This window comes from Gadus morhua, chromosome 13 (assembly GCF_902167405.1).
Source record: "Gadus morhua chromosome 13, gadMor3.0, whole genome shotgun sequence".
NCBI classification, from domain to species: domain Eukaryota; kingdom Metazoa; phylum Chordata; class Actinopteri; order Gadiformes; family Gadidae; genus Gadus; species Gadus morhua.
In genome coordinates, this window is record NC_044060.1 from 17,048,651 (window position 1) to 17,074,554 (window position 25,904).

The 25,904-nt window shown below is 45.6% G+C and overlaps 1 protein-coding gene across 15 annotated transcripts in view; it reads left to right on the top strand.

The window, feature by feature from the left end:
* Positions 1–32: 32 nt before the first annotated feature.
* Positions 33–25,904, top strand: part of itpr1b (inositol 1,4,5-trisphosphate receptor, type 1b) — a 97,793-nt gene continuing 71,921 nt past the window's right edge. For 7 of the 15 annotated variants that reach the window (XM_030373866.1, XM_030373867.1, XM_030373872.1 and 4 more), the window contains exons 1-22: positions 34–228; positions 1,073–1,186; positions 4,045–4,115; positions 9,095–9,210; positions 10,409–10,495; positions 11,828–11,986; positions 12,917–13,015; positions 14,070–14,153; positions 14,530–14,676; positions 15,147–15,242; positions 16,734–16,778; positions 16,933–16,962; positions 17,782–17,936; positions 20,180–20,279; positions 20,508–20,668; positions 20,987–21,128; positions 21,339–21,497; positions 22,411–22,583; positions 23,428–23,547; positions 23,974–24,168; positions 24,561–24,812; positions 25,509–25,650. In XM_030373866.1, the coding sequence (XP_030229726.1) occupies positions 1,095–1,186; positions 4,045–4,115; positions 9,095–9,210; positions 10,409–10,495; positions 11,828–11,986; positions 12,917–13,015; positions 14,070–14,153; positions 14,530–14,676; positions 15,147–15,242; positions 16,734–16,778; positions 16,933–16,962; positions 17,782–17,936; positions 20,180–20,279; positions 20,508–20,668; positions 20,987–21,128; positions 21,339–21,497; positions 22,411–22,583; positions 23,428–23,547; positions 23,974–24,168; positions 24,561–24,812; positions 25,509–25,650 (2,625 nt within the window). In that variant the 5' untranslated portion in view covers positions 34–228; positions 1,073–1,094. Of the gene's footprint in view, positions 229–1,072; positions 1,187–4,044; positions 4,116–9,094; positions 9,211–10,408; positions 10,496–11,827; positions 11,987–12,916; positions 13,016–14,069; positions 14,154–14,529; positions 14,677–15,146; positions 15,243–16,733; positions 16,779–16,932; positions 16,963–17,781; positions 17,937–20,179; positions 20,280–20,507; positions 20,669–20,986; positions 21,129–21,338; positions 21,498–22,410; positions 22,584–23,427; positions 23,548–23,973; positions 24,169–24,560; positions 24,813–25,508; positions 25,651–25,904 lie in introns of all 15 variants that reach the window. The other 8 variants (XM_030373880.1, XM_030373881.1, XM_030373871.1 and 5 more) reach the window with 2 other exon arrangements.

Sequence of the window (25,904 nt, forward strand, 5' to 3'; positions counted from 1 at the left end):
GCATATACTCATGAAGAGGGCGTTCCCTCGCTGAGCATGTGGAGGAGGTAAGAAGAGGATTGAAGCTGAGGACAGTCAGCTGTCTGAGATACGGCGCTAAAGACTTCTCCACCTGGACTTTCACATTCACGACCATGGGATTTATCCGGGGATAGCGCGGTGTGGAACTTAACGTCTGTTCGCCCAGTCTCTCGCATCTTGTTCTTTCGTCGTTCTCCTTTGCGCCAGGTAAAACATTCCCCCATCGCATTCACTTTTCTGCCAGGGCATTTTTTTCATTGAACAGCATCCCCGTTGAGGAAATATCCATCCGTGTTATTAATGTTGCTGCTCGTTTTTAAAATGACATTGGCAGAAATAGATGGCACACACAGGTCCATTTTCCGATTAAACACTGCTGGATGCTCAATGCAACTTTTACACACCAGTCGCCTCAGGACCCTATAAGCGGACAGTGTTATTTGTGAACAGAAACAAAGGTTAGGCTTACGGGGACACTTGGTTGCAACAATGGTTAAACCATCATTTCAGTTCATCAGGAAACCTTTGCTACTATATAGTGTAGTCCATAGTATCAAAACTTGTATCGACTCTGAGCTGATTAATGCTGTATAGCAGCAATAAGTGGGCCTAACTCATCTTATTGAACCATCATTGAGTGTCTAAAATAAGGCTACTGTGTTTCTTAGAAATTATTCATACACCAGAGCGGGTTTTCCCTATGTTGATGGCATGTAGAAGATAAGAAATTACCCCTTTCAATTGGGGAAGTGTCTTCTTGTTAGTTGATTCAGAGATAGTGCTACGGTTAGTTTGGTCCATTGTATTGCTGTCACACTAAAAAGGGTAATAACTGTGTTTGCAGCTTTTATCATTCACTTGTTTTGTTTTTGTTTTCAATGCTTTATCCTCCACACAATTGTCTTCTGGAATAACATAATTTGATACCGCCCTTTCAAACCTTTTAAAATTCTGCTTATGATGCCTTGATTAATTAATACAAATAGAGTGTAGTTTGCTGGATACTTGTTCACCATTCCGACCTGTCGTTGTGAAACCCTCCCTCTCTCAGGTGCTGTGGGAGGAGGGCAGCCATGTCGGACAAGATGTCCAGCTTCCTCCACATTGGGGACGTCTGCTCCCTGTATGCCGAGGGATCCACCAGCGGCTTCATCAGCACTCTGGGGTGGGTGTGGGTTGTTTTTGTGTCTGTTTGTGTACGTTGTGTGTGTGTGTGTGTGTGTGTGTGTGTGTGTGTGTGTGTGTGTGTGTGTGTGTGTGTGTGTGTGTGTGTGTGTGTGTGTGTGTGTGTGTGTGTGTGTGTGTGTGTGTGTAAGTATTTTCAAACACCTCATCAGGCTTTGTAATCCAGCCTCGATAAGATGGTTTGTTGCAGTCAGATATTCGAACCTTCCGGTCACAGCCATCTGCAAGCGATCACTCCCTCCAGATTACATTCAGCTCTGTTTAGGAGATGTTAGGGTGGGCTGCTCCTCGTATTGCCTGGGGGGGAAGGCTCCATGATCCTTGCTCAGATTGGAGTGTTTCACTAATACATGTTGACCCTTCATGAAAATGATTCTCGTAAGATGCGTTGATTGGCAGAAAAGGCTGAGTAGTGTAATATTGGAGTATTGGAGACCCTCATCGTTTCAAAGAAATGTCACAAATCCATCTTTATCTATCTATCTTCATCTATGCAATGATTTTCAACATTCGCTTCGCTTACCAGAAAAATCGTCAGCCTCCTTTTTTTGTGTTTTGCGTTTGTTTTGTGTTTTGTGTTTTTTTTCTCCAAATATCTAAACAGATATTTTGTATCTTGTTTTAGTCTGGGAATAATACACTCGATTGGTGCATTCAGTCCTGTATTCAAATGTTCCCCTGAATGACTTGGAAAGTGGTTGTTGGGCTGGTGAATGGAATAGAGGGAGCATTCAGAGTGGTCGAGAATTATTGAATGAAGGGAAGACAGAGGACGGTCTAAGGAACGATTCAGTCTAGTGGCTGGGGTGTTCGACACTCATCGTCCACAGTCTAGTTAGCTTGGAGCAAGATGTGCCCAGACATCCACTTTCATGTCACTCCAAGACTTTGTTCGATGACAAACTCTTCTGATTGACAACATTGTAATAAACCCTGTAAGTATTGTGATAGTTTGCCAAAGGAGTCTTTTTCAAACCCTGTTTTCTAAGATGCTTGTCGCTCTCACAATCTAAGACAATGGAATGTGAGAATGTTGACATGTTCTTCATGGATGACATCCTCCTGCCACCTGCTCCCCCCCCCCCGCCAACACCTATCGCCACGGCCATCAAAACACGTCGTCTGGCATGGGCTGAGCCGTGCCTTTTACATGCTTCTTCCTCCTCTCTCGGCTGGACCACATAAGTTGATTTTAAATGAACATTCCTTCCTTCCTTCTCCCAACTCGTAATTGTAGACCATCAGGTCCAAGTTTATTTTAGTTGCAGGAAATCTTTGAAACCCTTGATATATGAAATATGTTCTTAAAAATAAATCTGTCTTGCTGGAGGCCAGCCGGGCAGACCATCTTGGCTCTTGTTCCTTACATTTATGGTCTCTCGTCAGGTGCTCCAGACTCTCTCCTTTTCCTTTCTCTCGCTCTCTTTTTATTTTCTTCACATGTCTGCGCCCATTGATTTTCTACTCCCATTGTGGAGATAAGCACCTGCTTCGCCTTTTCCATCTGTGTCTCGCCCTCTGCCTCCCTGTCTCTCTTTCGATGTGCCTCTCAATCTTTTCTACCCATAGTTTTTGCTCTCTCCCATTGTGAAGATAAGCACCACTGTTACCCTTTCCCCCAACACACTTCCTCCCTCCCTCTCCTCATGTTCTTCTCCACCTAATTATGCTTCATCATTAGCTGCCACTCATCACCACTGAACAACACCCCCCCCCCCACTTCCACAGAGACGAGACCTTGTGTGCTCACTATTTGGGTTTGTCTGCGTCAGTGCGCCACCCATGGCAACGCGTGTGTGTGGGTGTGGGTGTTTTGTGTACGTGTGCGTGTGTGGGTGTTGGTGTTTTGTGTATGTGTGTGTGTGTGTTTGTGTGTGTGTGTTTTGGTCAGCAGGGGCTGTTTATGGATGCTCCGTAAATTCTACTTTTACCACTATAAATAACCACAGCGCATGGCCCCCCCTCCTCCCCCTCTCCCTCCGGTTGATTTCCGAGGTGCTTGAACCAGGGGGGATGGGCGGGGGGTGCCTGTATAATCAGACACCTGGGTTGGACCGCGTCCCGGACTGGACAGCCCTCAAGGTCTCTCTCTGTCCCCTGCATGCTTCCCGTCCCCTTCCTCTTCCCGGGCCATCCTTCCCCGAGTGTTTGAAAGGAAATGACATCCGATCCGCACTCTCTCCTTCAGATACAATTAAGCCGCGGCTGGCGTGCGTAACGCAGTGATTAGGGCTTAAAGCCTTCCTTCCTCCCAGGGCTGGGGAGCGGCAGTCACATACAGCGTGTGTCAATGTACCGGTCTCTTTTTTTTCCTCGTAGGTGAATTGCATCACAACGTTGCCTCAGGAGTGCCGTGCACATCGCTTGCGCTATAAATAGATATAGCTGACTGGACTGAAATCTGGAGTCGGTTGCCAGCAACTAAAACTGTCATTGTTATGTTGTAAGGATCCTGCCGGCGTCAGGGGAGTCATACCTGAATGTCCTTGCTAAATAGCCCATTTGTAAATGTCCCCAGCACCTCCCCTGTCCCTTGTGAATGTATTGCAACTACCTTTTTATAAAGGTCCATTATGTATAATTTTGTTATTACCTCTTAATGACGCATTACATCTACAACTGTCTGCTTAGCCTATGTCTGCTATCAATGGACAATATTGTCCGTCTTGCAGGCGTTACATTGTATCAAGTCTCCGCGGGAGTTGCAACATAAGTGTACCAGCCAAATAACAAAGAAGAGGAAGTTAGGCACTGCTATGTCTGGGTTGAACCAATGAACCTATCGCTGACGGACAGTTGTGATGGTTTGAGTGACACTTGTGTTTACTTCCCCCCCAGGCTGGTGGATGACCGATGTGTGGTGCAGCCGGACACCGGTGACCTCAACAACCCACCCAAGAAGTTCAGAGGTGACGCTGAACGGACGTGCTGTCTTTGTATACGGCTACACTTATATACAAACCGCCGTGGAATGTAACGGTTGCTGTGTTCGTTTTTTTTTTGCATGTTTAAATATTTGAATGTTCACGTGACGAGAGGACACAATGAGCATCTTTCAGGAAACAACCTTGATGGTTACAGCATCAGTAGATATGAGGGGAGGGGAACCAGCCCCTGCAGACTCCCACAGCCCACTTGCAGAGGCTTCCTTGTGTATCTACCCTGCCCTTGTGTGTTGATCAATGTGTTTCTGACCATTAGGCTTCTCGACTGGACGGGTCTCTGTGGAAACAGGGCCCTGTAGCCATGCCTCCGCCTCATGATTAATTGACTAAACTTATCAACCACCTGTTGCCTCTCAGAGAGAGAGAGAGAGAGAGAGAGAGAGAGAGAGAGAGAGAGAGAGAGAGAGAGAGAGAGAGAGAGAGAGAGAGAGAGAGAGAGAGAGAGAGAGAGAGAGAGAGAGAGAGAGAGAGAGAGAGAGAGAGAGAGAGAGAGAGAGAGAGAGAGAGAGAGAGAGAGAGAGAGAGCGCGCGCTATAAAGAGAAGAAAAATAAGCAATATTTCCTGATTTAACTGGTGTCATTCCAATCTACGGGTCATATGGAGGCAGATGTGGTCCAAACACATCCTTGGAAGGATTTGTGAATTACTTTGTTAGTTCTTAAGGGAAATAAGGTTAGCTTCCGCCAGTCTGCACCACTTGAAACCAGTTTTGGAGATGAGGTTGATCTTTTATTTTATTTGATCAATTTGATTCTAATGGCCTTGTTGAACTTTTTTCAGCTGATTTGTTGTTGTCTGAAGTGCTTCTATTCAGCTTTTAACCGGTAAACAAAAAGCACTTTCACTATGGACTGTCACAAGCACTTTGTATTGCGTTTTGCTACTATGCTCTCTTTCATTGTATTCGGTGAATTATAATTAATGCAATACTAAAGATATTCTATGCCTGCAGCGCAAAATGCCGCTGTTACCTGCTACCCAAAGATGTACTCTCCCTACCACCAATGTACTCTCCCTACCACCAATGTACTCTCCCTACCACCAATGTACTCTCCCTACCACCAATGTACTCTCCCTACCACCAATGTACTCTCCCTACCACCAATGTACTCTCCTTACCACCAATGTACTCTCCCTACCACCAAAGTACTCTCCCTACCACCAATGTACTCTCCCTACCACCAAAGTACTCTCCCTACCACCAATGTACTCTCCCTACCACCAATGTACTCTCCTTACCACCAATGTACTCTCCCTACCACCAAAGTACTCTCCCTACCACCAATGTACTCTCCCTACCACCAAAGTACTCTCCTTACCACCAATGTACTCTCCCTACCACCAATGTACTCTCCCTACCACCAATGTACTCTCCCTACCACCAATGTACTCTCCCTACCACCAATGTACTCTCCTTACCACCAATGTACTCTCCCTACCACCAATGTACTCTCCCTACCACCAATGTACTCTCCCTACCACCAAAGTACTCTCCTTACCACCAATGTACTCTCCTTACCACCAATGTACTCTCCCTACCACCAATGTACTCTCCTTACCACCAATGTACTCTCCTTACCACCAATGTACTCTCCTTACCACCAATGTACTCTCCCTACCACCAATGTACTCTCCTTACCACCAATGTACTCTCCCTACCACCAATGTACTCTCCTTACCACCAATGTACTCTCACTACCACCAAAGTACTCTCCTTACCACCAATGCAAGGAAAATGATTGATTATTTTATTCTCTCTTCTTCACAATGAAAATAGGAACTGGGTTAAGGGCCAATCTGCAGCAGTCCAAAGGAATGCGACAAAATAGACCAGTAGCCTGCGGTATCTCAAAGGAAAACAATGTGTGTGACACGGTTAAGCTTGGCCTGGCTCCATATCTGGCCAATTTATGAGAGGTGTCTAAAGTGCTCGGGACTTAACACTGTTAGCGGCACAGCCAAGACGTTGCAGAGCAGGTTAAGTGCCCATTCATCTACCTGAATGATAACACACCTCTCTTATAACACGCCATCATTGAATATATTGCACGTCCCTGTGATGTTGCACCTTCTGCGCAAATCCATGCAGTCAGATACTTTAGTTTTTAAGCCAAATGCAGTGGAGTGGTGGGACTGGGATAGAAGTTTTCTTTTACCGGGCGCGCCGCAAATGAACTTGGGAAGGATGCAAAGCGAAAGTAGTGATCTTGTCAGACTCTAACGGAGCCATTTGCATGATATGCAAAGCGTTTTTGCGGTGTGGGCTGTACAGGTTTTGAATGTTGTAATATGACGAGGACTACAGTGGCTATTTAGTGTTCTCCCACTGTTCCAGTTTCTGTTGTCACAAAAAGAGGTGTTGAAGAAGGGGCATTGTCAGTATTATGATCCACATAAGACCTTGCTGCTGTGGATTTAGAGACATGCTGTAGGCCTAAAAATATCTATTCCCTAGCCCAGGGTTGACAAAAACAGACGAAACTGTGAGGAAAAATGGCATCCGATCCTACATCACAACAAAACTGTTATGTGGGCGTTAAGTCTTTGACCTTGAATTGAGTGGGATTCCTAAGGACACAATACAGCGAATCATGCTATCATCAGTTGTTTTGATATGATTGAAGTCCACAACTGCAGAAATATTCTATATATATATATATATATATATATATATATATATATATATATATATATAATCTATCTCTCTCTCTCCCTTAGTAGAAGCCCTGGTCCACAAACCTGTTTTTCTTTGTGCAGAAATGCGCTGGGACACATTGGGATGAAGTGTTGAAAAAAAAAACAGCTGCATCTCTGTGCTTTGTTTACGGTTTCCATGACAACTAGCTATTCTAGCTCTTAGCTCAACATGATAGCTATAACTTCTTGTTATACATCCATGAATGATGAGCAGCGTATACCTACGCAAACATTACAGTATGGAGCAACTGCCTGTAGAATATGAGGGTTCGAAAAAACCTATTCTCTCCTGAAATTGAATGTTAGTTAAGACAGTTTGTGATTTTAGGTAGCACTGTTCTGAAAGTTCAGAGATTTTCAACCTGAGGCACACTTGCGGCAGCAAAAAACACAAACGCTAGATTCATCAAGCCTGTCATTTTACCACCAATTATCTATCAATCATCTTCATCCCTTTTAATAGTTTATACAATATATAGCCAGTGTCACCGGAGGTCATTTAGTGTCTTTATGAGACCCCCTGGTGGCTATCATCATTAGCAACCACTAGAAAGTGTGCAATGGAGCTAACACTAAGACTGAGGAGTATTTATAGCGCTCCTAAGCTAGTTAAAAGGCCAGCCTTCAGGGAGCTTTAGCACAACATTTTAGACCTCATCGTAGCACTAGTCTCTGAGCAACCGTCTGGGTCAAAGTGTGTGTGTGTGTGTGTGTGTGTGTGTGTGTGTGTGTGTGTGTGTGTGTGTGTGTGTGTGTGTGTGTGTGTGTGTGTGTGTGTGTGTGTGTGTGTGTGGGTGGGTGTGATTGAAGTCATTGGCAGGATTGTCGTCAAACAAGGTCCATGCAGCCGTCTCCTTAACATTTTCGTGGTACTTGCTTGGGAAGAAAATGTTGGCCTCTATATAGTGTTTGACCTATCGACACACAAATCCTGTGTGTTGGATGAGGACATCTCAGAGGAAATAGCCCACTTGATAGGTCATTATTATCTCTTACTGGACATTGTATCATCGTACGGTGTCATGGTTAATCAGGCAGAGCAAATCAAATTAACACATTGTCTGTGTCAGTGAAGCTTTGGCCGATTTAGATATGAAAGGGTTAATATAAATATTTATGTGTTAGGGTTAGCCAAATATATGTATTTACTTATACATCATACACCACAATCATAAGCTATAACCTCATCGTAAAAACCATAGGGATGGGTTAATAATTGTGTTATTGACACGCAGGTGAAGTAATATCGCTGTAGAATTGTGTTATTGTTATTAACCAGCAATCGTTATGTTCTTTCATGACAACATAAAGTATGAATGATGAAAATACATAGACATGTTCTATGCAATTTATAGCCATGTTCTGAAAACGAACCTTGAAAGCCCAAGAGTGACCAGCCTACATTTGTAGCATGGCACAGCCTAACCCCTCCGCCACAGCCACAAACAACCCACTTCTGTTTCTAGTTTGTCCTAGATATCCTAGTTTATCCTTGCCCTGATTATAGGCTGACCCCTGAGGCCTCTTCTCCCACTGCCCTATATTCCCATTTTAGCCACTCCCTTCCATGCTTTACTTTGTCCAATTTCCCTCCATTTCACTTCCCTACCTGTCGCTCCCCCCCCCCCCCCCCCCCCCTCCCAAGACAGCTAGCTACATCAGCAGCATTAGCTGGTTTTCCAGTGGAACCCGCCAGAGCGGCTATTCTTAGCCCTGTCAAAACTCATTAGGTCTCCAGTTGAGTTTGTGTGAAGGATGTGTTGTGAGTGTTGGTTGACGTGGTGCGATAGGTTGACGTGCGTGCAATGTGTTCCCAGGTCTTTCCATCATATTCACTGGGGACGGCCGTTTGGATCGATTAGCACCATTACCTTAATGATGGAGGTGCTAATGAGCGGGGTAGCTGGGAGATAATTCGGGTGTTCTAGTCTGTCAGCGGTGATCTGTCACGATGACGGTACGGGGTCAACGTTTGTGGATGAAGAATTATATTTTGGCTTAAACTTTCCAGTGTGAGTTCTGAAAGAGTGCTGCTTGTGAGTGTTTTTATTTTTTTTAAAAGGGTTATAATAATAAAAAAAAAAAGCTAAAATACCCAAAGCGTGAATTGGCAACCAGTGCATGAAGGGGTAGAATCCAAAACCCATTTTTATCAAAGTATGGGTTAAAGAACATAGTTACTCTCATCTTACCTGAACAATCACCTCCTTGTTCTTCTCTCTCCCTTCCTCCCTTTCTCCCCCAGACTGCCTGTTCAAACTGTGTCCTATGAATAGATACTCGGCACAGAAGCAGTTCTGGAAGGCGGCGAAGCCGGGCGGCAACAGCACCACAGACACCGTGCTCCTCAACAAACTCCACGTACGTGTGTGTCTTCAGCACACTTCTGTAGTCAGCGTGCGCCTTCATTGTGTGTACCTGCGTGCACAGCACAGGATGTGAATAACTTACATTTTTCATGGTCGAATAATCAGTGGGTGGTATGAACGAATAATCGATTATTCGATGTGTGCCGACATTCACAAAGGCAGCCATGGATCATCAGAAACAACTACGTAGTTCCCGTCACATCATTCTGTTTAGCCTTCAAAACGCGGATATATGCTATAGACCATATAGTATTTGTGGTATAAAGGCTGGGACGAATTTCAAATTATAAATTATGTGCACTTTATGTTGAAAGTACAGACAGTCGCGATTCCCATTGAAACGAATGGCGCGGTGAATGGGTCTTCCAAACGAGAGCTGGTAAATTGTGAAAAACGAATTAAACTGTAATCCGACACCGCGGTTATATGCTATAGACCCTAGAGTATCTCAGGAATCTTACTAGAGGGTAATGATGTTCCAGCTATTAGTCAAACCCTCAGGCGTTACCAGGGATCAAAGTTATGGCTTGTGAAAAACTTTATATTTGGATTGTAAAACGCATGAAAATATAAATGGATGAATTAATTTTATTTGGCAAGTGACCATGGTATAAGGTCACTTACAAGAACAAAATAAAAAATATAAGACAACAGTTCAGTGATTTAAAAATATCAAAACAAAATGTTTTGATATTATATTTATATGCCCTTCGAGGTGTCCATTATCAGGAATTAGTGCTACAGAACCAACATTTCTGCAAAAAATGTTAACGGTCCAAATGTTAAAAATCGGCTTTGACCCTCGGGAACGAATAATCGAATAATCAAATATTCTGGAACCATCCCTAACGTCTTCCTGCATGTTCAGTAGAATGCGGTGATTGTGAGAAATGTGCAAGTTTCGTGTTCCCTCTGCACAGCATCCAGGCTTGTGCACACCAAAGTGTCACCTACAAGAGAGTTGTTGTGCTAGTATTTCGGGATGTCCCTTAGGCCTGAGGGATATTTCCGTGTCATTGTTGTCGGTCTGCCATGATTAATGCATCACTGTTCTATAAATATAGTACTCCTGTATAGTCTGACATCCGCCTAACTGAGCGTGTGTACTCCAAATTATGATGCTCAATTGCTTTGAACTCCCTCTGGTAACTGTCATGATAATAGTTTCTTTCTCCTCTTCTGTGCTCCAGCACGCTGCAGACTTGGAGAAGAAACAGAACGAGTCAGAGAACCGCAAGCTGCTGGGGTCTGTCATTCAGTATGGCAACGTCATCCAGGTACTCTGTCTGTCCGTCTGGCTCTCTGTCTGTCCGTCTTTATTGGCTTGTAAAATTAACATTAACATTGACAAGTAGTTTGAAAATGTAACATTCAATTAAATAATGAATAGATACAATTTATTACAGTGCAAAACATGACGTGATGGTGAGGGACCCCACACACACACACACACACACACACACACACACACACACACACACACACACACACACACACACACACACACACACACACACACACACACACACACACACACACACACACACACACACACACACACAAAGCCCTCTATTTGATGAGGTCTGGAGGCGATTTCTTGTATCGTCCAAATGTTTTAAATAATTGTTCCAGAAACAGACGTCCATAAAAGAGTTATAAGGTTTTATCGCTCCCTCTCTAATACATTGGTACATTTGACCAGGAGAATAGTTTCGCTCACCGGTGTCAGCGAGATTAGCTGTTCAGTGTTTGCTACCAATGATGGTCATGGTGAAAGGTGGATGATGACAGTATCTGACCAGCTTTACACTACAGACACATTCTGTTTAATGAACTCTTATTCCATAGGTGTCCCTGTGCCACTGGACTGTAAATGTTTAAAATGTACAGAAATAATGCATTCATTATTTGTCAATTTTTTTATTAAACTTTATGGGCTATGAGTCCCGACCTTAATTCATTGGGAAATAAACAAGCATAGATGATTGATATTACATTACATTATCTATTTTTAAATATCTGCTTGAATTTTAGGTTAATCTTCAAGTAAAAGTATCTTCTGACAGTGTGGAAAGTAATGTTTCAGTTGTTTACAGGGCCGATGTTCTGCTGGTCACGTAAAACCAGTCTTAAGTTAGTTTTTAAGGCATTTGAACGACTTGGGGGGGGGGGGGGGGGAAAGAGGGGAACAGTTTATTTAAGGAGCTATGGTCATGCAATAACATTCCTGCTCCAGGCATTTCTTGAGACTTTTCAAGCATGTTATTCTGAAAAAAATGCCAATGATGTTTCAAAAGAGCAGTTTCCCATGGGTACGTTCATTTGTCGTTCAACCTTACACCAACGTTTTCCCTCTATGGGAATAAAGTAAAACATCTCACATTCATCAACATTAAATTGAAATGTGTCATAACAATTTCAATGTTTAAAGCAATTGTTACATCAGTCAAATGCATTCCTCTGTATATTTACATTTCTTTGGTTTATTTTTTTTCCTTTCTCCTGCCCTTTCAACCCGAATTTCCTAACCTTTCCTTTTTACTTAATTTTCCCTTTCCTTCTCCTCTTCTCTTCTCTCCTCTTTTCTCCTCTCCTCTCCTCCACCACAGCTGTTACACTTGAAGAGCAACAAGTACCTGACCGTGAACAAGCGTCTGCCAGCGCTGCTGGAGAAGAACGCCATGAGAGTGACTCTGGACTCGGCCGGCAACGAGGGCTCCTGGTTCTACATCCAGCCCTTCTACAAGCTGCGCTCCCTGGGGGACAGCGTGAGTGGAAAGGCCCCCTCGGGACTGTTTCTCCAGAGATTATGGAGCTCTGGCATCACGAGTGAAGCCCTCCTTCCTTGCCCACTCTCTGTACTGTTTGTTTCATTTCTTGCAGGATAAGGGGGAAGGATAGGTCTAGGGGTTAGGGTCGAGGGTGTATGTTTGTTACCAAGCCAAAAAGTTAGAAACAAAAATGTCAGCAAGTCTATCTCTAAGCATCCTCGAGTCAAATGCTTAACCCCTACCCGCTGACGGTGAATAATGTAGACACAGTTTTCTTAAGCAGCAGGTAGACGGGTTCCGCCATCTTGCAGGATGCAGGCAGTACCTTGACTTGGTGGTTTAGCAGGAAAATACAGCTAACCTTGTGTCGCTCCAGCCAGTTGAGCTACTTTTGGCTCTCGGCTTAATGAGTCATTGTTAAATGGAGTGTGGATAGTGACGAATAATTAGAGGAACGTTTTTGACGCTGACGTAGCTGACGCCCTTTACAGCCCTGGGGTTTCCGAGCTCCAGTGCTCTAAACGGACCCTGCGTGTCTCCCAATAACGACAAATAATTTCTGGATGTCTCTGAGCAACTTACAGGTGTGTTTGTGCGCGCCATGCTTCACAGAATTGGTTATTAAATAATAAAACAGACTGAACACACAAACACACTCATTCACAATCCAAATGCTTGATAAGACTAAAGTGATGAATGTAATCATGTGATCTTAAAAGATGGAATGCTTATTTTTCCTTCATCAGGACAGGGTTAAAAATCGCTCAAAATAGACAGATCTAATGATACAGCACAGCACTCACACCAGAGAGAGTGAAGGAGAGAGAGAGAGAGAGAATGTGCGTATTGTTCCTATTTGAGGCCGCTCTGTTGTGTTGTTGACGTGCGGGCCGGGGGGTGTTGTTGTTTATGTGTTATGATCTGCAGGTGGTGATCGGAGATAAGGTGGTCCTCAACCCTGTGAACGCTGGGCAACCCCTGCACGCCAGCAGCCACCAGCTGGTGGATAACCCAGGATGCAATGAGGTAGAGCAGCCCGGCCAATCAGAATCTGGACCCGCATGGATGTTCTCGGTTTATTTGTAGAGCTTCTTCTTCCATCTACTGTCTACTAAAATGACCTGGACACATCTGTAGTCATTGCTGATCAATAGGGATTTTAATGTTATCATTAAAATATAAGTAATACAAAAAAAGAATTGTACAGCCCTTAATCCCAGTTGAGCCTCAAAGGGCTATACAGGGCATATATTTACGACAGCCCCTAACCCTAGCTCACCAAAAGAAAAGAAAAACTCCCTCTATTAACAAGGAAGACATTTTGAGAAGGAACGCAGAGTTGGGGATCGCTCCTTCCAGAGATGGCTGGGAAAGCAATGGGTGCCACATAGTAGTATTACGAGCAAAATCACATCCTATACCTCCTAGGTATATTATTGTTTGCAAGAATTTCACTATTGACACTCCCAAAACTCCTCCTACTGACGGCTACCAGCCAGTCGAGCTATGCTGGTTTGAGTCACATAGTTGCACAGCCAGTTTGAGTGGACAGAACATGTTATTGAGGGTTTTCTTTCATTCTGAGAGCCTCCCGCCTTCTAACAGGGAAGGGTGCAATCTTACACATTGCGACTTTAACAATAGATTCTGTTCAGAGAAAACGAGTCCTGTACAAGTATTTTGATCCCTTGGAGAAAATGTTCACCTGCTGATCCCAACCTTTACAAAGGAAGGAGATAAACCCCCTTATAACCTAACATTCAAAAGATGGACAGAAAGTTGGGACAAATATGCTTCTAATGCTGAAGAGGAGTGCAGTAGGTGCCATGTGGGAAGACATGAAATGAAAGATGAATGAATATGAGGGATAAATATCCACACAGAAATCCACCTAGAAACTTTTCGAAAGATTAGATTTGACATCATCCACCCTAGAGAAACCTTTATGAACCTATCTTTTTGGGGTTGGTTTCGTGGTTATCAAACATATAAGCAAGCTTGGATTTGTACTGATTTGTTTATTTAAATGATCCCCAAAAGAGAGAAAGATCTCGATCTCACCGCTGTCCTCCCCCTGCAGGTGAACTCGGTGAACTGCAACACCAGCTGGAAAGTGACGCTCTTCATGAAGTGGAGTGACAATAAGGAGACCATCCTGAAAGGGGTGAATAACTCATACAATACTATTCTTTAAATGCATGAATATGTGGTTCCAAATAATCTCAAATCTCATTTTATGGTAATACTTAAGTGTATCTTTCTTATCCTATTGTATTGTTGAATTTAATCTACATTACAGTCCAATAATGTACTAAGAATGCAATTGTTTAGAGCTACCGCTCTACTGTGTGTTTGATGAATATAGCTCCTGATACTTGAATGAACACTAAGTTTTAAAAAGTCATCATAAACATGTAATGTGTGTGTGTGTGTGTGTGTGTGTGTGTGTGTGTGTGTGTGTGTGTGTGTGTGTGTGTGTGTGTGTGTGTGTGTGTGTGTGTGTGTGTGTGTGTGTGTGTGTGTGCGTGCGGTGTTGCCAGGGCGACGTGGTGCGGATGTTCCATGCGGAGCAGGAGAAGTTCCTGACGTGTGACGACCACAGGAAGAAGCAGCACGTTTTCCTCAGGACCACCGGCCGACAGTCAGCCACCTCCGCCACCAGCAGCAAAGCACTCTGGGAGATCGAGGTCTGACGTTGTTAGCACCCTGTGCTAATAATGCTAATCAATGACACAAAGGCATTATTTAAATGGCGATATTTAACTCTCCCCACCTCTGTCACTCAATCACTTATTCGTTACAATTCTATACCTCGTTAATGATTTAACATGGCGTTATAATAGTTTTTGAAGTTTTACTGTGACCTTTATGTTGTCATTTTGACTTTTTCGCCGGGCGTCCATCCTTTCAGTTTATTGTTGTTATTATTATCATAGTTCTTTAAAGTGAATGATGGACCTGAGTCAGGAGCGCTTTCTGACCAGCCGGTTGGTACGGGGTTAGGTTCTCGAGGCCCTCTGCCTAACCTGATGTCATCCTCAGGGCCAAACGCCCCAACAGCATGCTGCTTAGTGACACATGCCCGTATCTACTGGAACAGTGTCCGAATGAGGGAGTAGTCATTGTGACACCTTTATACCCCTCTCTTCTGCATCAGGTGGTCCACCACGACCCGTGCCGCGGGGGGGCGGGCTACTGGAACAGCCTGTTCAGGTTCAAACACCTGGCCACCGGCTGCTACATGGCTGCAGAGGTGGGTGAAGTGTGTGTGTGTGTGTGTGTGTGTGTGGTGTTTCCCTCCACTGCCAGGGTCCATTGCCTGGTTGGTGGTGGGGGGTGGGGGGGTTGACCTTCAGCCAACTGGTGGTTTGCTGTCCTAGCTCCGCAATGGGGGAAAGAGTTTGATCGAGACGACCATACAACAGAAGCCCTCTGCATCCTCTGAGGCAGACTGGGACCTCATCCCTCCAGGCCGCATCACAACACATTCTCACTCTCTTGTTCCTCATTAGACACATTTGAGGCAATCCGCTTATTCGATTAACTAAATGTAATCTCATGATTCTCACATTTCTGATGGGTGTTTCATGGTGGAATGCACTTATTGTAAGTTGCTTAGGATATAAGTGGCTGAACAAATGTGATGTATGGGGCTAAATAACCAAATGGCTGCAGTCCGAACAATAAGGCTTGATGACCTGTCTCTGACTTCACTATCTAACCCCTACCTTCTCCTAAGTGCTCTGTCTCTGTATTCACTATCTAAGCCCTACCTGTTCCTTAGTACTCTATATCGGTATTTACTATCCAACCACTACCCGCTCCTTAGTGTTCTGTCTCTGTATTTACTATCTACCGGTACCTTCTCCTAAGGGTGCACTCACACTAGGCCATCTGGCCGTGGCCGTTGGCCATCGCAACTGTGGCCTGGCCGCGGTAGGCTCTTGTACATACGTCATCACGTCGTAACACGTCATCACCAAGCGTCCGCTGCATGGACCATAATAAAGTCTGCCGCCAGTCAGAGTTTTAACAACAATAGACAACAACACAGAGAACACAGCACTTTGCTGAGTCTGTTGCTTATTTGGAGCCGTTCTCAGATAGAGCCCACTCTCACTGTTTTTTTTTTCGAGTATGCAAGGCAGAGATTTGAAGTTAATCGTGCTGCACGCAACCAACAGTTGAACCGCTTGACGCCATGTTTACCGTTTAATGAGAAAGAAGGCTCGTCGCCTTTATTATGTCCATGGTCGTCGCATGGACTATACGTCCTCCAGCTCAGGTTGCGTAGATGCGTGTGCGCGTGTCGGCTCATTAGCATCTGTACCGTGGCGGCCCGTACCGTAGCAGCACACCTCTCCCAAGTGGCCAAGTTGGCCTGGCCTGGCCAGACTGGCCACACTCACACTGGCACAGTTGAGCACGGTTAGGTGTGAAAACGGCCACGGCCACGGCCAGATGGCCTAGTGTGAGTGCCCCCTTCATGACATGTATCTGAATCCACTGTAAGTCAGTTGGATAAATGTGTACTAAGAAAGACTGAATGGTTAATGACTGCTATCTATTTCGTTATCAATTCCAGCTGTTACATGAACATTATGTTCTCAAACAGTTAGATGATGTCAATAATTTGATAGCACAATGCTAACTAAATGGCTCTGTATTACATAACGTTTACAGAGCAGAGAATGGGGATAGAGGGTGGGGACAGAATTCAAGCAATGGGTCTTTTTTTACTCAGGTGAACCCAGACTTTGAGGAGGAGCCTGCCGAGCAGAGGTCCTCAGTAAGTACACCTCCTCTCTTCTCCAGACCCGCATGGTACCCCATGTTACCCCATGTTACCCCATGTTCCTCTATGTTCCTCTATGTTCCTCTTTGTCTCGTTACCATGGTGCTTTCTAACTGGGTCTTCACTGGGTCTTTCTGTTTCCTCTCAGGTGGCGGACTTTACACCTTTTAACTTCCAGGTACTGTCCATTATTATGTGGTGTCACTAACAGTGTTGTCAAGCCTTGTCTTTTTATCGTTCGGCCTGTCATCTTTGTCCTGTTTTGGGCTTTCTGCCTCTGCTGTTTCTAAGTGTTCCTTATTTTTCCACATTGTTCGATATATTTACTTGAATTCTGCATGGGTCTTAAATTGACCTTCTTTACCTAATCCGATTGAGTTGCAACGGATGCTGTGACAGTAGTTGGCCACAAGGTGTCTCTTTTGAAGCATGTGCTTTAGAAACCACCACCAGATGGCAGTGTTGTACAGACCATCGGAAGGCTCTATCCATTCTACTGGAAGGTGCAGAGCAGGGGAGTTCATTTAGATTAAGGGGGCCACTATTGTTAAATTAATTGTAATCAAGGGCTTGGTCATTTTCCACTGTTTCTCAAGGCTAATTTTGGGTCAGTATGATACGCTTGTTAAATGAGATGATCGACAGAATTGAGGGTGTTGCGATAATTATACGCTGATCAGTTCAATAACCTTTTCAACTCCAATTACCTTTTTAAGAGTCATTGAAGGAGAACTCATAATCAAATGTGTCGTCAAGGGACTGGACTGATTGAATATGCATAGTATAACAGCAAACATACGTATATTTACACAACAACATACGTATATATTTGACAATCTAAAAATTATTATTATGATTCCCCTATTTGTTTTTTTTATATGTGAAGATGGAATGAGTTGTCGGGGCCTTGAGGAAGTGTCCCAGGGCCCAGGTCCGGCTCAGTTTATATCAGTTCTGATCAGTCACACCTTCAGCCTGGTTCTCTTTGGATGTCTAGCTGGACACGGATCACGAGGCCCTGCGTGCCCGTCTCCGGGCGCCCCAGGGGAAGGTGATGTACACGCTGGTGCCCGTCCCCGATGGCATGGAGATCTCCTCCATCTTCGAGCTGGACCCCACCACCCTGAGGGGAGGGGACTCCATGGTGCCCAGGTGTGAGCCCCCCCCCAGCCCGCACATGCAAGGAGACACACACATAACCACGACACATGCACACGCACACACACACGCACACTTATGCATGCATGCACGCACACACACAGACACACACACACACACGCTAGTTTGTAGGTATGAGGCCGTCATGCATGAGTCCTGCTGGCCCTCGTGACATCTCTGAAAGAGTGTCATGGTGGGGATACCTCACTGGACTAGAGAGTTGTTTCTAGAAGCAGTCATCCAACGAGCTCTGTCCTGACCCTTCACTCTGTTTACTGCTAATTTGTTCTTGCATTTAGGCTTCAATATGTCCCCGTCATGCGTGTCAGTGTATGTGTGCATTTTCACGGTATACAAAGCTCATTTCATTATGGAATCATTAACCAGGGCAACGATTGTTTGCAAAAGTATAACAATGTATAATTGTGGTCCGTTTATGACATTCAATGAAGAAATGTCACCTTTACCCACAACAGCACTGCTATAGCACTGCTATAGACGGTTTATGTGTGAGAACGTGCGGAAATATGCTGACATCAAACAAAAGATTGTGCATTCATTTATGAGGCACTAAAACAGAAGTGCAAAAGATGAATCGATCTTGTAGGAAGAGATCAATAACCCAAACCCATAACGCACACGCAGGCGCATACGGCGTGTGCGTGGGCCCACGGGTGCTTTGTTGTGTGCGAGTCGGCGCCTGCTCCTGCACCTGGCCTCCCTCTCCGGGGTGGATTTGTTTATCCTTCGCCGCTTCCTCTTCCCCTTATCGCATGAGCGGCATCACGTGTCGGAAAGGTTTTCTGAATTTCCCCCCGTGCGCCATCCGATAAGAAGGACACGCCGCGCCTAAAGCCACCTATCGTGAGTGGGGCTCAGTCAGGTGACCCCTCCCGCACGCATCCAGCCTCCGCCTCCGCCGCCGCCGCCGCCGCCGCTGTTGTTTGGCGTCTCTGGCTTTGACACAACCCGAGGGAGGGACGGGGGGAGGGAGGGAGGGAGAGGGATAAGCCTTGCAGGCTTTGGGTTAACCATTATGTAACACCTGCCAAGAAAGTGAATGCGGTCCAGGCTGGGCAGGGTATAGGGACGGCACATGCACAGCATGAGGCCCGTGGATTAGGTGTAGTGGCCGTGGCTGGAGAGAGCGAGGGAGACAGACAGCGACGACACCAGGGGCCACTAAGCTGTTGTTGCCAGGGTCTGCCGTTGGCGCTGAGTGACAGGTCATGAAGACACGAGTCCTTGCGGGATTATCGCCTCATGTTTAAAAACATCTTAGACGTCTTAGAGTTACAAGACCCACTTGACCATGACATAAACGTATAAATTAAAGATGCTTATTCAACTATGCAATTCATTTTATAACTGGGAAATAACATATCTTTAATAAATTGATCAATTAAAAAAATACACTTAAAATTTATAGATATATATTTATGTTGATTTTCGCTACATTAATATAGAAGGGATATCACAGTTGGCCTCCTACCCCCCCTGGCCACACACACACACACACACACACACACACACACACACACACACACACACACACACACACACACACACACACTGTGGCAGCCCCGGTCGTCGGCGGCTGCGAACCCGAACCAAACGCTCGAGCACAGTTGCGCTGCAACGGTTTTATTACTGCAGCTCACAAAAGAAAGGGGAAATCATACAGCAACTCAAGTTCCTTCCACACTGGGGCAAAAAGGGCGTCCGTCGGTGAGGCTCCCGCTCCCGGCCTCTCCCGCGACTGTCTCACTCGGCTCCCTCCCGGCACGAGCCCCATGGCTGAGAGAGACCCCTGAATGAGTGGAGCAGCAGGCTATTGAAGCTGCTTCTCCACCGGTTCCTCAGGTGCTCTTCATCTCCTTAATTGGCAACGGCCGGGTTGCCACTCTCCTCCACCCTTTGTTGAAGCCTCGGGGCGGCCTTTCGGAGCAGGGGCGGTCCGGCGCGTAGCATGGCTGCTTCTGCGGCCGGCGTGGCTCGTTTCGCGTCGTTGTCTGGCGCGGCCTCGTCCCCCGCGGCCTCGTCCCCCGCGGCCTCGTCCCCCGCGGCCTCGTCCCCCAAGCTATTATTAATCCCAGCTGCCACTTACCATCACTCACGGTGTCCTATGGACAACACATCAGCTTTATGACCAAGGTGTGAGAAATGAAAGCTTACAGAGTTCACTGTTCGGGTCAACCCGTAACATGGCTCCATCACGTCCTGCCTCCACCCTCTAGGAGCTCGTACGTGAGGCTGAGGCACCTGTGCACCAACACGTGGGTGCACAGCACCAACAACCCCATCGACAAGGAGGAGGAGAAGCCTGTCATGTTACGGGTGAGTTGCACGTACGGTATGCCGGGATGTATAGTCCATGATGTACATTCCATGATGTATGATCCATGATCAGTAGTCCATGAAGTTTAATCCAAGATCGGTGGTCCACAATCTATACTCCACGGTCAATAGTCCGGGATGTATGTGTCAATAATCTCTGCATATGCAGCCTGGATTTAAAGGGGTTATTGTGGAAGAAGTGAATGATCAATTGATAAACTGTTTCAGATTGGGACCTCGCCAGTGAAGGAGGATAAAGAGGCGTTTGCCATTGTGCCCGTGCCGCCCGCTGAAGTGCGTGATCTAGACTTCGCCAACGATGCCAGCAAAGTGTTGGCTTCTATTGCCGGGAAGCTGGAAAAGGGGACAATCACACAGAATGAGAGGAGGTAGGTGCTGGGGCCTTGATGGAACAAGCAGTAAGCATTTAAAACCATGGTGTATTCATTACAACTCGGATAGACGACCTACAGTGTATTACCGTATAATGGCTATGGTCATAATGGGACTCATGATAATCATAGGTTTAATGGGACTGATGATGTTTGGTGTAATGAATCGAACGCCCGGGGTTATGATAATGGGAAATGATGGGTGTTATTGTAATGATGGGTATTGATAGGGGTAGGTGTTAAGGATGATATACAGTATATGATGTGTGTAATGGTTATGACCACAAAGTAAGGAGTCTCTGTGTCTCTATCCAGGTTTGTGACCAAGCTGCTGGAGGACTTGGTGTTCTTCGTGGTGGACATCCCCAACAGCGGGCAGGACGTCCTGGAGATCATGGTGAACAAGCCCAACAGGGAGAGGCAGAAGCTCATGAGGGAGCAGAACATCCTCAAACAGGTCGGTCGAGTCATCGTCTTCCACAGCTCTTTCTTTCTCTTTTTTCCCCTCTCCAGATTGTAAAGTAGTCGTTTTTAAAAAGATTGTGACGAGGCAATGTTCGCCTATGTCATGAATGTCAAATATTTAATAGAAGATACTTGAAAGAGAGGTTGCACTCAAGGGGCCTGGTCTTTCATCTCTCCGGCTCCGTGGCCCTTCCCTCTGCAGATCTTCAAGCTCCTCCAGGCCCCGTTCACGGACAGCGGGGATGGCCCCATGCTGCGGCTGGAGGAGCTGGGGGACCAGAGGCACGCCCCCTTCAGGCACATCTGCCGGCTCTGCTACCGCGTTCTGCGCCACTCCCAGCAGGACTACCGCAAGAACCAGGTGAGGAGGAGGGCCCACACGGGGCCTTTAACCCCCCTCCCCCCCCCCCCGGCCCCCAACGGAAGGCTCCTCTGAACACCTGTCCCTACCCGTGGCATATTACCAAGAAGATTGTTTCTGAAAATTTGAAAAATGAAATTGACTGACCAAGGGAAAATATTGTAGTAATATTCAGTAATACCCCCCCACACCCTGAGTTTTTGAGTTATAATCCTGTTGATATATTTTCAAAATAGTGACAACTGACGAAGGGCAAACGCTCTTCTAAACTTTAGTTCTAAATAAGGGCAATGATGTCGTGCAGCGTTCTCTGCACCATTACCCCTCTTGTCGAATATTTGCATAACTGATGAATATGCATATTGGGCCACGTCAGCATGACCTGAGCTGCCGCCACCCCTTCCCTCTTGAGGTAAACCTGCAGGCCTATTTGAAAGCATTTGCATGCAGAGTCGCGGTTGGTTCAGCCTTCTTGCGGGGTCACACAGTCGCTCCTCCCATGTGCACCGTTTGAACTTGGAAGACACATAGCCTCCTCTAAAACGAGGCAAAAGTTTCTGTTGTAAGAGGATCGCTATTTAAAACCCCCTTTTACAGTCATACTTCCAAGAAGAGGTAACCATAAAAACATACCACATCCGCGCCTCGGTGTGTGTCTTGTCATTCCATCATGAGTAATATTTCAACAGCTCGTGCTGACGCAGAGAATATTATGGGAAAGGCAACACAAGTCGCCCACGAGATCTGTCAACAAAGTCACGTTCAGGTGACATATCCTAGTCGCCTAACCCCTACATGGTCACGAACTAAACATCTGATAAGCCCTATAGTATACCAAAGAGACTTCCAATCTCATTTTCCTACACCTTCTGTGTCCCCCCCCCCCCTTGTGTTCCCCCCATCCTGGCTGCAGGAGTACATCGCCAAGCAGTTCCGCTTCATGCAGAAGCAGATCGGCTACGACGTGCTGGCCGAGGACACCATCACGGCCCTGCTGCACAACAACCGCAAGCTGCTGGAGAAACACATCACCGCCGCCGAGATCGACACCTTCGTCACCCTGGTGCGGAAGAACCAGGAGCCCAGGTGAGACCAGTGATGATGCAGAGGCAGAGGCTTGGGGGTTAAGGTTGGGTCTGGGTTACCCTGGGTTAGGTGAGGGTTTGAGGTAGAGGTTAGGTTGGGCTTAGGGTTTTTTCTCTCTGTTCTGACAAATGTACTTATTGAAAGTTGCTTTGGAGAAAAGCGTCTGCCAAATGCCCTAAATTGAAATGAGTAGAGGGCAAGGTTGGGTCATGTTATGGGCTTGGGGGTGGGTTCCGATAGGGATAGGGGTTGTGTTAGGTTCAGGGTCAGGCTTTGAGTTGATTGGGTTATGTTAACAGTTAGCAATAAGGTTTGGGGTAGGGGTTTGGTTTTGGTTTTTGACCTTTCATGGTGGTTATGGTTGGGTTAAGTTTAGTGTTAGAATTTAGCATTTTGGGTTAGGTTAAAACCTAACCTAACCGTAATCCCAAATACTGGGCTTAATTTAATTCTACAGCAGCTGCTAAAACATGTAGAAACATGGAGATTTATTCAGAGTCTGAACCAGTGTGACGAACGGTGTCCAGTAAGAACCTCGGGCACTGTAAGTTGTTTGTCCCCTCGTAGCAAATATTCCAAAGTGGGCCAGGTTTTAGAAGTCCTGTCGAGTTGTCTTTGAGGAAATAGGAACTGGTGCTGATTCAGCCGTTTTTGAATTAATGGCGCCTTTTAAAGTAATATTGCTGCGAGTGGTTCCAGTCCATTAAGTTTCCCTCAGCGCCCATCATAGCCTCCAAAGGTAAATACTGGCAACAAGGCCTGCATTACCACGGGCTTCGCCAAAATCTCATCTCCGGTGTCCCGGGACATTTCTGTATGTTTGTGTTTTTGTTGTGTCTACCAGGTTCCTGGACTACTTGTCGGATCTGTGTGTGTCCATGAACAAGTCCATCCCTGTGACCCAGGAGCTGATCTGCAACGCCGTGCTGGACCCGGCCAACGCAGACATCCTCATAGAGACCAAGTAGGCTGCCCTCTTCAACGGACCACTCTGTCCGTCTTTTTGTTTACTTATGATGATTCATATTTTTAATAAATGTTCATTCTTGTGAGAAATCATTATAAGGACTCAAAAAGTGAGCAAAGGGAAAAAAGGAGACCTCTTCAACAGAGCAATAGATACATAAAAGAGCAATGCAAAGCAGACCGTCTGACTAGATCACAGGGAGATAAGATGGTGGTGTCTTGGAAGGGGCTTAGGCTGAACGGTGTTGTGGTAAGCTGTTTGACTCACAGCCAAAAGGTTCTGTGTCAAACTTCATGGCCCACCTTTTGAGGCATCGTTAAGTAAGACGCCTAACTTCTACCTACTCATTAATGACATGTATCTGAATAAAAATTCATGATAAATGGCAAAAAAAAAAAGTGTAGATTCCTCTGGTTCCCCCAGGTTGGTCCTGTCCAGGTTTGAGATCGAGCCAGCCGCCATCGGAGAGAGCCCCTCCCTGGAGGCAGAGGACGAGGAGGAGGTGTGGCTCTTCTGGAAGGACCCCTCTAAGGAGGTGCGCAGTAAGAGCATCAGGGAGCTGGCCCAGGACGCCAAGGAGGGGCAGAAGGAGGACCAGGAGGTGGTCAGCTACTACAGGTCCGAGGCCTCGCATTGTGTCTACATATACATGCTTGCACACACACACGCACGTACGAGCACACGAGCGCACGCACACACGAGCGCACACGCGTGTGTGCACATACATAAGTATACACAAACACACACTGATACTAATTTTATTTTTATATTGGATTTTATATGGATTCTATAAAGTATACCAAACTACTCCAACTTTAAAGCGTCAAATATTAAATCATATAAAAACATCTTTAATATTCAAAATATTCAAGAGTACACTTCCAGGACTTTTACCAAAACGGAATATTAATAAAGAAATGAACTACTATATTTCAACTCAGCTGCTTAGCACTTTAGCTTGAGCTATCATATAAGCTTCACCCATCCAGCTACCCTGATCTGTCCCTTAGGTACCAGCTGAACCTGTTTGCTAGAATGTGTCTGGACCGCCAGTACCTGGCCATCAACAAGATCTCGGGCCAGCTGGACGTGGACCTGATCCTGCGCTGCATGTCCGACGAAGACCTGCCCTTTGACCTGCGCGCCTCCTTCTGCCGCATGATGCTGCACATGCACGTGGACCGCGACCCCCAGGAGCAGGTCACGCCCGTCAAGTACGCCCGCCTCTGGTCTGAGATCCCCTCCAAGATCGCCATCGACGAGTGAGTCCAGTCTCATGTCCAGTTCAACCTCATGTCTTTCATGGTCAGATGTGCAGAAACTACCTATCTGGGGCACAATATGCTAGAAAGATAAAAAATGCTTTATATATAAAGATATAATATACTAGAAAGCACTAGTATATTACAGTAATATAAATAAAAATAATTCAATATAATCTATATGCATCATATATATATATATATATATATATACATATATATCATTTTATATATTGTATATAACATTAAATAGTATAATAGGTTAATATAACTGGTATATGAATTGAATTTTGTTGAAGGAAGCTGTTCAACTAAATCAGTGAAATGGGACTCAATAAGTAAAATGAATATAACAGCAGAAAATCAAAATCCTCATCCAACCAGTGAAGGTCCTGCAGAAAGCCTAAATTCGTCCACTTGACCACCATGAAAACAAAATCGGCACCGTTTAAAGTGGTTCCATACATGATTTACAAGATGTAAGTAGGAGCATACCAGGCTCTGTGAGCGTTTCTTGGACCCACATCTGACCCACGTACACTCAGTAGACCGCCAACATTTTTAACTTACGGTGAGAATAATGCGGGGCTGTGTTTAATCCTGACCCAGGGCAGACATGTCCACATGAATCAGTGCAACCGAGCGGGTGCGGGGGAAATGGCTCGTACGACCCGGTATCTCTCTGTATTTATCCAGCTACGACAACGACGGGACGACCAGGGATGAGATCAAGGAGCGCTTTTGTCTCACCATGGAGTTTGTGGAGAACTACCTGAGGGAGGTGGTGTCCCAGAACATCCCCTTCAACGACAGGGAGAAAAACAAGCTCACCTTTGAGGTGAGGCTCTCCTAGGAAACGCCTCTGATGCGTTGCAATGGAATAACATTGACATTTCCCTTTTACATAGTAATTTGTTTGAGTGTCAAGTGTGGAGGTGAACATTAAGGCATACAATAAAGATTTAGGAAATTCTAAGGACTACACAAGCAATTTTCAGATGGGGAGGTCTGAAAAGCTTGCAGTCCATCTACGAACAGTCTGTGCTCAGACAAGAAGAGAAAATTGTGTCTGATCAGACACATGTTCTGCAC